This window comes from Corylus avellana, chromosome 5 (genome assembly GCF_965113065.1).
Source record: "Corylus avellana chromosome 5, dhCorAvel1.hap1.2, whole genome shotgun sequence".
Lineage (NCBI taxonomy): Eukaryota > Viridiplantae > Streptophyta > Magnoliopsida > Fagales > Betulaceae > Corylus > Corylus avellana.
Genome location: NC_142494.1, coordinates 29,201,624 through 29,213,455, shown reverse-complemented (window position 1 = coordinate 29,213,455; position 11,832 = coordinate 29,201,624). Strand labels below are relative to the sequence as shown.

General features: G+C 35.3%; 1 protein-coding gene across 1 annotated transcript; it reads left to right on the top strand.

Annotated features, from left to right (window-relative positions):
• Nucleotides 1–2,199: 2,199 nt before the first annotated feature.
• LOC132182475 (alpha-dioxygenase PIOX) lies at nucleotides 2,200–11,832 on the top strand. The gene is made up of 10 exons (XM_088516584.1): nucleotides 2,200–2,322; nucleotides 2,483–2,746; nucleotides 4,363–4,512; nucleotides 9,680–9,813; nucleotides 9,970–10,183; nucleotides 10,283–10,428; nucleotides 10,615–10,842; nucleotides 10,940–11,142; nucleotides 11,244–11,487; nucleotides 11,594–11,832. The coding sequence occupies exons 1-10, from the start codon at nucleotides 2,200–2,202 to the stop codon at nucleotides 11,817–11,819; spliced, it is 1,932 nt and encodes a 643-aa protein (XP_088372710.1). The 3' UTR covers nucleotides 11,820–11,832.

Here is an 11,832-nt window from a genome sequence, read left to right as displayed (position 1 = left end):
TAAATCGTTATTATGTGAAGATTTCTGGGTCGTTATTATAAGGCGATATGAATAATAATTTATTGAAAGAAAAGCGCAGAGCCCTCGTACACAAAAAACTATAACCGCCCTAAAAGCATGGTGATGCAGGGATGGAGCTAGGAAGTTTTATGGGAGGGAACCAAAGCAATTTTTTTTTTTTTTTTTGTTATGAGGATTTTTTTTTTTTTTTTTTTTTTTTTTCTTTCGGTGCAATGTGTAATGAGCTAGTGCTTTTTTCTATTTTTCTTCTTCTTTTTCTAATCACTGGTACTTAAATACAATGGGGAATTGAGCTTAGAATTGTGTCATACTCTCCAATTAAATGTTTAAATTCTAACAAACAATATTCTCAATATTTAATAACCATAATATCTAAATTACAAGACCACTTAGATTATGAATTGAGCTTAGAGTATTAACCTCAAAAAGTGCGACCTGCGTTGAGTTATTTTGCACCTCGTTGATTAACATAATATTCTCATAAGTGACACACAATCCAGAATCAAACTCCAATAAATTTTGTGCATTTTTTCTTTTGAAATAGTCAAATATTGTATTTGACTTTCTCATCATCTACAAATAAATTTCCATGATCATTTTGAGTCTTTAAAAAATAAAGAAAAAATATGTGTAAGTTAACAATGAACAAACTCACATAAATAACATAATCATCACATAGACTCTAAGTTAAACATTACACTTTAACCCTATAATTATTATTCTCTTCCTATTCCATTGATCTAGCAATTTACCCCAAATTTATAATACTCATATTCATATACAATAATCAATATGATTATAATATGACATATTAAAACCTAAACCCCATGGGCATCAATTTCCATTGAACTCATAAAAGTCTAGCTAGGGTCAATTAACGCTTAAATGTAATTAACACATCCAATTAGCAATCCTAGTGTTCACATACCAAAAGCCCTAATTTAATTCATACTATACAAATTAGGGTTTATGTCCATACTATAAACAATAGTGAAATTAAAGTTTTAAACCCATTAATCTAACAACCCGGATTTTAAATCATGCATAGAAATCCACTACACATAAAATCCCCTAGTTAATTTTAGGAATTTAGCTTCTTACTAAAATTCTCCCAAATTCGGACCTAATCAAAAATTCCCTAAATCATTATGATTTCAAACTTGAAATTAAATGGGTGGAACAAAAACTCAAAGAGAAACTAGAGATTTCTCAATGGCATTAGTTATAAAAACCCATCAAAATAAAACCTATAAAAAATTCTCATACGGCCATACCAAATCAAGAACCAGAAATCCCCACAGAGAAAAGATTCAAGATTTACATACATACATAAAGAAAATAACAACAAAAAACACAGAAATTTCCAAGTAGCCACAGGAATTTCCAAGTTTCCAAGCCGACAACCAATCTATGAAGGAAAAAAAAAAATTGGGGGGTACCAGTATAATTTTTTTTTTTTTTTTACTCCTTAAAATATCTTTTTTGAGGAAGTGGGGGGGGGGGGGATCATGGCCCTAGCTGGTCCCCCCTCCCTCCGTCTCTGTGTGTAAGCAACGTCATTGCAAACGTGTATTAATTATATATAGACTTTTTTGGAAGCTAGCTAGTTATAACAATTTAAATAATGGGTAATATCTGTGTGTGTAAGCAACGTCATTGCAAATGTGTATTAATTATATATAGAGACTTTTTGCAAGCTAGTTATAACAATTTGAATAATAGGTAACATCTTTTTGAGGAAGTGGGGGGGGGGGCGACCATGGCACCAACCGGTTCCCCCCTCCCTCCGTCTCACTGATGCTGATGCCGTGATGGACCTTCAATTTTTTTTTTTTTTTTTTTTTATGGACGTTTGCTTATATTTCAGAAATTAATAATGATAACAGGTTTTTTAAAAACTATTGGGAGAACAAAAACGAAATTTACAAAAACTAAATAATTAATAGAGTAATGTTATTTTATAGAAAATTATATATTGTTGTCATGCAATTAAAATTATTGAGCTTTGTCTTTATTATATTATTAATGCGTCTTTATTATATTGTATTTTATAGTTAATTAATATTGGCCGCCTATCGATCATCGTTTGACATTTTTGCACGAAGGACGACGTCCCTCCATTTGGTATATATATATCTCAAAGAAAGAGTAGTGATTGTATGCAATTGAGCAACGACAATGTTGTCTGTAGTAATGACGTCCCTGAGGGTTCTCCTAACTGCTCCTTTCCATCGATTCATCCATGATGACTTCCATGAAGCTGTTGCCAAGATGACTCTCATAGACGCTTTCCTCTTCCTTGTACTGCCATTAATGTTCATAAGCTTGTGCAATATTATATTATTATCATTCTTTTTTGTTTCTGAAAATGCCAAGATCGACATTCATGTAGACAATTCCTTTTATGGGAGGAATTAAGACATTAATTAGTGACGTTATCTTTTTCGTGTGTTTCATGCAGATTGTGCACTCCATTGATAAGCTGGGGATATGGCACCGCTTACCAGTGTTCTTAGGTCTAGCTTATCTCGAAATTCGCCGGCACCTTCACCAGGAATACAATTTAATCAACGTTGGAAGATCTCCGGTGGGTGTTAGGTTTAACCCTGGGGATTATCCATACAGGACAGCTGATGGAGAACACAACGATCCCTTCAATGAAGGTGCAGGTAGTGAAGGAACTTTCTTTGGCAGAAACCTTCTTCCGGTTGATCAAAAGAACAAGGTATTTGATATTTCTCCCGTTGGGACCATATAAGACTCACACGTACATCTCGATTTTTAATTTTGAAAATTTGAAAATTAAGTTTACTATCATTTAAATTTTTTAAACCCCAAAATCTTGTCATTTTTTTATTAAATAAATAATATAAATGATATGAGATACAATTATGTTAACGAGCTCGTTTGGCAACCCTTTTTAAAAGGTGTTTTTTTTTTCTTTTTTTTTGTTATGAAAGGTGAAAGTTGTCCCTAAATGTTTTATGTATGTTGAGTTGTTTGATAATATTCTTCTTTTTTTATAAAAAAAAAAAAAAAAAAAAAAAAAAAAAAAGCAAAAAGTTATCTTAAAGATTGTTGTCGAATGAACTCTTTTTTTTTTAAAAAAAATAATAATAATAAAAAAAAATTAAAAACTATTAGGAAAAAGAAGAAGAAGAAGAAGAAGATAAGATACGATTTTTTTTTATTAAAAAAGAAAAAAGAGAGGGTTTGATCATGATGGACTCACCCCACTATACTTACCGGCCCCCGTGGATGGGTTATACCCAAATACAACAATTGGGTTATGCCTAACCACTATATATGCATGGTTGGGTGCATGAGAACTCGACCTTGACGCACCCAATATTTAACCAAGGCCGGCCGTGGCTGGTTGAGAGCTCGACAATGATGGGGTTGGGTCGCATCTAGCCATCATCATGGCTAGCTGCACGGATATGGCTTCAATTCAGATGTATAAATCAACTTCATTTTTTATCTCCATTTCTTGTGTTTTTAATTTTTTTTCAACTTTTTTTAAAGGAGAGTATATTTTCATATTAATTTTGTCATTTTTTTGAGAGGAAAAAAAAAAAAAAAAAGAAAGAAAAAAATATCAGGACTTAAAATGATTGTAAACTCGGATATCAAATTTAAAAAATTGAAATCCAAAGTTTTGATATAAAGAGACGAGAAACACACGTGGTCCTACCAATATTTTCCATATAAATAACTAAATATTATCTCGTATGTAATAAATAAATAAATGGTCCTATATACATAAACACTATACGTGCTTATATGATTACGTGGCTCAATATAAGCATGAAACTTGAAACTTTTTAAGAGAAATGCTAGGTATACCGCCTGGGTCACGGCTAGAACCCAGCGACTAGCCTGAGAATTTTTTTTTTAGTGTGTGTGAGAGAGAGAGAGGCACTGGGCAGCAAAGAACTCTTTTTCTCTGCTGCCAGTGCTGCGTGTGAGTGAGAGAGAGATTTAATTTTTTTTTTTCATTGTTTATGAATTTCTCTCTCTTCCGTATGCCTAGCATTTTTTATTTTTTAAATATTTATTACTTCAAATTATTAAGATAATTTGCTGCATGTGAAACTCTACTAGTAAAAGTTATAAGAAATCTAAAAGAGTTACAATATTTATGCTATGAATAATTAATTTAATTACCTATTATAATTTAATTTGGGTCTTCAATGAGTAGCTCAATCGGCTGTTGATCATACCTCATAAAGCGGAGGTCACTAATTCAAATCTCCCTCTCTATTCTCTTGTGTAGACATATCAAAATAAAAATAATAATAATGATAACAATAATTTAATTTAGATGCTATGTGCGCGCAGCTAAGGAAACCAGATCCAATGGTGGTGGCCACAAAACTTCTTGCGCGGAGAAAATTCACCGACACAGGGAAGCAATTCAACATGATTGCTGCTTCTTGGATTCAGTTTATGATCCATGATTGGGTTGACCATTTGGAGGATACCAATCAGGTTTGCTATGTATATATATATATATATATATATATATATATATATATATATATATATTGAAATTAAACACTTTGTGTTAGTTCTTGTGTTGGCTTAATTCAGTTCCAAAATGCAGATGCTACTGTTCACGGCTCAAACACTGATATAGAATGCTCAGAATCCAATCTGCACCGTTCATAATGTAGATTCATGTGTTATGAACGTCCCTGCAAAATTTCAGCTCAATCGGACCACAAACGCACATCGATCGGAGTTGTTGATGAAGACTGGACAGTCCGGGTCCGGACCTCCAGAATCCGGGTCCGGACCCCATTTCCAGAAACTTGATTTTTCAAGCAGGGTCCGGACCTCAATTCCCCGGGTCCGGACCCCAGTTCCCGAAAGTGCATTTTATGAGGCATGTCCGGACCTCAGATCTGCAGGGTCCGGACCTGGCTGACTTATTAGGTTTATTTTCTATTTAAACACGATTTTGCTACATTTAGACGTACGTATTTTTCGAGAGCAAAATCAGAGAGCTTAGAGAGAGATATTGTTCTAGATTATTTGAGAAGGGATTAAATACGTGAAGCCAATCGGAGTTCCGGTGAAAGGAAATCTTATAGAAGAATTGTGCCAGATGTTCTGGAAAGGGCTACTGCGGTAGAAGTCAAGTGGGTCGCTTGTCGTGTACAAGGAAGAGTAAATTGCAAAGGTTTTGTAATTCTTCTTGTATTCCTTATTCTTCTTATAGTGGATTGATTTCTTGGGTTTGGCTGCCCCGGAGAGGTTTTACATTTAGAGAGTTCTCTAAATGGTTTCCTCTTCGTAACCAAATATCTGTGTTCTTGATTTTCATTACATATCTGTATTTGGTTGATTATTGATTGTTAGGTCAGATCTTATTCCGCTTAATATTTGTGAATCACCTAGACATTTGAATAGGTGTTGTTTGGAGTCGTTTTAGAATTTTCAATTGGTATCAGAGCGGGTTCACTCTGTGAAGGATTTATTTCCTGAGTGTGATCCGAGACTCCATATCAAATGTCTCTTACGGTTGCTCCTAATTCTCTTCCCGTCTTTGACGGAACAAATTATACGCTTTGGAAAATTCGTATGAGAGCTTATTTTAAATCCATTAATGTTTGGCATATTGTTGAATCTGGATGGACACGTCCAGACAAAGCAATTGCTGAATGGACAACGGAGGAAAAGAATAATGCTACTGCGAATGACAAAGCTATAAATGCTATTTACATCTCTGTTTCAAATGAGGAATTTTCTAGAATTTCTAGATGTGAAATAGCTAAGGAAGCCTGGGAAACTTTAGAAATCACACATGAAGGAACTAAGGTTGTTAGAACTTCAAAAATTCAAATGTTGGTTTCTCAGTTTGAGGAGATTAGAATGCAGGAAGATGAAACTTTTGATGAATTTTATTCAAAGCTTAGTGCCATTAGAAACTCTACCATTAATTTGGGAAAGAAAATGAATGATGCTAAAGTGGTGAAAAAAATCTTAAGATCTTTGCCTGAGAGGTTTATTCCCCAAATTGCTGCTATACAACAGAGCAAGGACTTAGATACTATGAGAGTAGAAGAACTTGTAGGTTCCCTTCAGACCTTTGAGCTAATTCTTCCTAAACACAAGAATACCAAAAATATTGCTCTTAAGGCAAAAAATGTTAAGGTTGACTCTTGTGGTTCATCTGATGAGGATTCTGGAAATGAGGAAGAAATTGCTATATTTGCTAAGAAGTTTAGGAAATTCTTTAGAGCCAAGAAAGAAAATTTTAGAAATAGCAATTCACAATTTTCTGAGAAATCTAGAAATGAGAATGTTGAGAAAGGAAAGTCATCTAGAGGTATCAAGTGTCACGAATGTGGTGGACATGGGCATATTCGTGTTGACTGTGCTAACTTGAGAAAGTCAAATGGCAAGGCATTTAATGTGACTCAAAGTGATGAGTCAGACAAGGATGATGCTGAACATGGAGTTAATTACTTAGCACTTGGAGTTAGTTATGAGAGTGAGCATGAGAATAGTGAGTGTAATTCTCAAGACAAACAAGGTGTGTCCGATAATGATTCGGAAGAAGAAGATGATTTGCAAAATGCTTATAATAATCTCTTTGTAGAATACACTAAACTGAAAAAGCTGAATAAGCAGCAATTGAAGAAACTCAATGAGGTTAATCTTGAAAATGATCAACTTTCTGTCACCTTAACTGATTCTCTTGCTACTCATAATACTTTGATGTCTGAAAATCAAATGCTAATTGCCAAAGTGAAATCCTTAGAGAATGAACTGAATGAATCAAAGAATCATTTAACAAAATTCTCTAGTGAAAAGCTAAATCAAATGCTACATAATCAGAAACATTCGTTTGATAGAACTGGATTGGGTTTTGATAAATCTACTATTTTATCTACTAATGTTGCTTCTTCTTCAAAGATGATTTTTGTGAAACCAGTGAACAAAGAAGATAGCTTGGCTGAAAAGAAGGTAATTTCTCCTCAAATTTCCAAAGGTGGAAAAGGTAAGGGAACTCTAACTGATTCCTATATGTCTAGTTCTAAGTCGAGAAGTATGCACATGTTAAGGAACCAACCTTCTCAAAGGTTTATTCCTACGTGTCATAACTGTGGTAAGATTGGACATATTCGTCCTAAGTGTTTTCAGCTTAACAGTCATGAGCCTAAAAGAGAATATTTCCATTCTAGAAATAGTTATGAGAAATTATTCAACATGATGAGAGACGTAGTAACACGGTTAGATGTCTTGGATAAGAGTCACACAGTTGTCCTTGATGTGAAGAAAGTTTGGGTCAAGAAGATTAATACCATTCACCCATTGAGGGGGAGTGGTAATGGACTCACCTAGATTAGGTGGGCACATAGACCATGCCTAGAAATTGAGCATATTGATATTTGTCTATAGCTGTTCTAGGGCATTTTTTTCTTAATTTTTGTTTGCTTTGTTTTTATTTTCTTTGATTATTTTTTATTCTTTTAGATTGTTTTAATTGTTAGATACTCAGTTTCTCATGTCTTGTGCTCAAATGAATATTTTACATATGAGTGGGGTCAATATTTCTGCAATTTACATCTATTGCTCCATATGTTTCTGATATACCTTGTTTTTCTGAAGACTGTTAAAGGAGTAAGAGTCAGTTTTTCTCATGTTCGAATTTGTGCACTTTTTGCCCCCATTAGGTTTAGATTTTTGTTATATGTTTGGGAATTTGGAGCAAGCATTTTGCTTGGAAGATAAGTAGTGTCAGTTCTATCCACTTGACCAACTCGTTAGTTGAACCTAGCTCCTAAAAAATTCCACCATTTTCCAAAAAAAAAAAAAAAAAAGAAAAAAGAAAAAAAAAGGGCATAAAATAAGCTCAGATGATTTCATTTTGCTTCTGTCTGTCCCTAAAGAAAGAATCAGTGATCAAATCATTGCGGAAATAGATGATTACTAAAGGACATGGTAAAAGAAAATGATCAGTCTCAGGGGGAGTGTATCGGATGAGGGAATCTAGGTCCTAACATTATAAGGTTTTACTGTGGTTTGAATCAGACTGCTGGTCTTCCTTTACAAAATGTCTGCCTAGATTTACCTTTCATTGATGAAATCTTAGTTAATGGGAGTACTCACACACTACACCATCACATGAGATTTCTGATTATTGCCTACTTGACTGCATTCACAGACCAAGGTTGTGTCATGCATATGGTACATTTACGGTGTAAGTGTAGCTTGTTGATCACTCCGAATTGTTCAGATATTCATACGAGCATGCATGATCTATTGCTTATCTATACATGTTTTTTTTGGTGTTTTGTTTTTTTTTAAAAAAAAAAAAAAAAAAAAAAAAAAAAGGAAAGCTTTTGGATATTCATTGTGCAATACATGAGTCCTTGATGTGTTATCATGTGTGTTCATTTAACTTTTAAAGGGGGAGAAACATGCTTTGCATTTCCAGTTTCCTGTTGTTAATTGAGTCATACATTGAGGGGGAGTTTTGCTGATGTTTCTTTATAATCACGCATCATATTTTTTTCATGAGTTTTATTTATGTCTTCTTGTTCCACATATGCCTTGATGTATTTTGTGAAGTGTTTCAGGAAACATGAAGACCTTTTGTCATTCTGTGACAAAAAGGGGGAGTAAATATGGGGAGATGATGGGATTGGCTCGACATTTTGGTTTTGTCACTGAATTGCCAAAGGGGGAGTTTGTTAGTTCTTGTGTTGGCTTAATTCAGTTCCAAAATGCAGATGCTACTGTTCACGGCTCAAACACTGATATAGAATGCTCAGAATCCAATATGCACCGTTCATAATGTAGATTCATGTGTTATGAACGTCCCTGCAAAATTTCAGCTCAATCGGACCACAAACGCACATCGATCGGAGTTGTTGATGAAGACTGGACAGTCCGGGTCCGGACCTCCAGAATCCGGGTCCGGACCCCATTTCCAGAAACTTGATTTTTCAAGCAGGGTCCGGACCTCAATTCCCCGGGTCCGGACCCCAGTTCCCGAAAGTGCATTTTATGAGGCATGTCCGGACCTCAGATCTGCAGGGTCCGGACCTGGCTGACTTATTAGGTTTATTTTCTATTTAAACACGATTTTGCTACATTTAGACGTACGTATTTTTCGAGAGCAAAATCAGAGAGCTTAGAGAGAGATATTGTTCTAGATTATTTGAGAAGGGATTAAATACGTGAAGCCAATCGGAGTTCCGGTGAAAGGAAATCTTATAGAAGAATTGTGCCAGATGTTCTGGAAAGGGCTACTGCGGTAGAAGTCAAGTGGGTCGCTTGTCGTGTACAAGGAAGAGTAAATTACAAAGGTTTTGTAATTCTTCTTGTATTCCTTATTCTTCTTATAGTGGATTGATTTCTTGGGTTTGGCTGCCCCGGAGAGGTTTTACATTTAGAGAGTTCTCTAAATGGTTTCCTCTTCGTAACCAAATATCTGTGTTCTTGATTTTCATTACATATCTGTATTTGGTTGATTATTGATTGTTAGGTCAGATCTTATTCCGCTTAATATTTGTGAATCACCTAGACATTTGAATAGGTGTCGTTTGGAGTCGTTTTAGAATTTTCACTTTGTTTTTGTGTCAATAAAAAATATATGTTTATATTATAAACATGTTCTTTAATTTGGACAAAATTGTTGTAGATTGAGCTGATTGCACCAAGAGAAGTTGCAAACCAATGCCCCCTCAAGTCTTTCAAGTTCTACAAGACAAAGGAGGTTCCAACTGGCTTTTACGAGATTACGAATGGGACATTGAACATTCGTACACCATGGTGGTAAGAAACTTTTCGTAATCAAATTTAATTTTTTATTTGTTGATGTAATAAATGTAAGAATATAAATTAAATAATTAAATTAATTTCTTCCCTAGACAAGTGATTATATATTTAAAAAATTTGCATGTCTCTAACAAGAATGATGGTGAATATCAGGGATGGAAGTGCTATATATGGGAGCAATGCAGAGAGGTTGGGAAAGGTGAGAAGTTTCAAAGATGGGAAGCTCAAAATATCACCAGATGGCCTTCTTCCCCATGACCAAGATGGCATTGCTGTGTCCGGAGATGTTCGTAATAGTTGGGCTGGCGTCTCAACATTGCAAGCCCTCTTTATTAAAGAACACAATGCTGTCTGCGATACCCTCAAGGTATTTTGGATCAACTGTTGGTATCATGTGAATATTTACCACCTTTCATGCGATCATACATCATGAGCTCAAAACAACCTCATTTTAATGATGTTTCAGAAGGAATATCCAGAGTTTGGTGATGAAGAATTATATCGTCATGCAAGGCTGGTGACATCAGCAGTAATTGCTAAGATCCATACAATAGATTGGACAGTGGAGCTCCTCAAAACTGATACATTGCTTGCTGGGATGCGCACCAACTGGTATTCTTTCATTTCAACATAAGTTTACTGAATTGATCATCTTCTCCATTAAAAGGAAAATCCTGTTCACAAACTTAAATTGAACCAATATGGTTCAACTATACGATCGTTGCAAACACAAACGGATGATCCAAAATTCAACCTTATAATTGTTATATGATGGTACTTTCTGAACATCTATTTCAGGTATGGATTGTTGGGTAAGAAATTCAAGGACACATTTGGTCACGTTGGAGGAGCAATATTGGGAGGTTTGGTGGGTCTAAAGAAACCAAATAATCATGGCGTTCCTTACTCATTGACTGAGGAGTTTGTTAGTGTTTATCGCATGCACTCGCTTTTACCCGATCACCTTAACCTCAGGGACGTTTCAACCGCGCTAGGACCGAACAAATCTCCACCGTTGATTGAAAAGTATAACCCTCTTGATTTAACTCGGCATCAAAATTAGAGTACCGTACCATTCAATTTTCATGGAAATTGTTTTGTCCTAATTATTTTTGTATTTCAGGGTTCCTATGGCAAATTTGATAGGTATTAAGGGAGAAAAGGTTTTGGCAGAAATTGGGTTCACAAGGCAACTGGTTTCAATGGGCCACCAAGCTAGTGGGGCCCTAGAGCTTTGGAACTATCCTACGTGGCTCAGGGACCTTATACCACAGGAGGTGGATGGCCATGATAGGCCTAATCATGTGGACCTACCAGCTCTTGAAGGTAGTATTTAGCTTAGCTAATCTGGGTCGTTTATTTAATTGATTTAATTACCAATTCATATTCAATGTGAAGCAAGCTTATTCTTAGCCTCCATGACGCAGTTTATAGGGACAGAGAGAGGAATGTCGCAAGGTACAATGGCTTCCGCAGGGCCCTACTATTGATACCCATTTCAAAATGGGAAGATCTGACGGATGACAACGAAGCGATTCGAGTGCTTGAAGAAGTGTACGGTGATGATGTTGAAGAGCTTGATTTGCTTGTGGGCCTCATGGCAGAGAAAAAAATCACAGGGTTCGCTATTAGTGAGACAGCTTTTGTAATATTCTTACTAATGGCATCAAGGTAATAAAACAAATCCAGTAATTGTAATGAAATTAAATAAGGGAATCGTGTGTGATACAATATTTATAACATGATGATTAACTTGGTTGGGCATTCATGCGTGCAGGAGGCTGGAATCAGATAGATTCTTCACAAGCAATTTCAACGAGGAGACGTATACAAAGAAAGGATTTGCATGGGTAAATAATACAGAGAACCTGAAAGATGTGATTGATCGTCATCATCCAGAATTGACGAAAAAATGGATGAATTCTACGAGTGCTTTCTCAGTTTGGGATTCACCTCCAAATTCTCACAATCCAATCCCACTTTATCTGCGAGTTCCTCAGTGAATCTCATATTATA

Coding starts and splice junctions, on each gene's coding strand:
- LOC132182475 (XM_088516584.1), top strand. CDS start 2,200: ATGTTGTCTGTAGTAATGACGTCCCTGAGGGTTCTCCTAACTGCTCCT. Junction 2,323..2,482: donor TAGACGCTTTCCTCTTCCTT/GTACTGCCATTA, acceptor TGTTTCATGCAG/ATTGTGCACTCCATTGATAA. Junction 2,747..4,362: donor CGGTTGATCAAAAGAACAAG/GTATTTGATATT, acceptor ATGTGCGCGCAG/CTAAGGAAACCAGATCCAAT.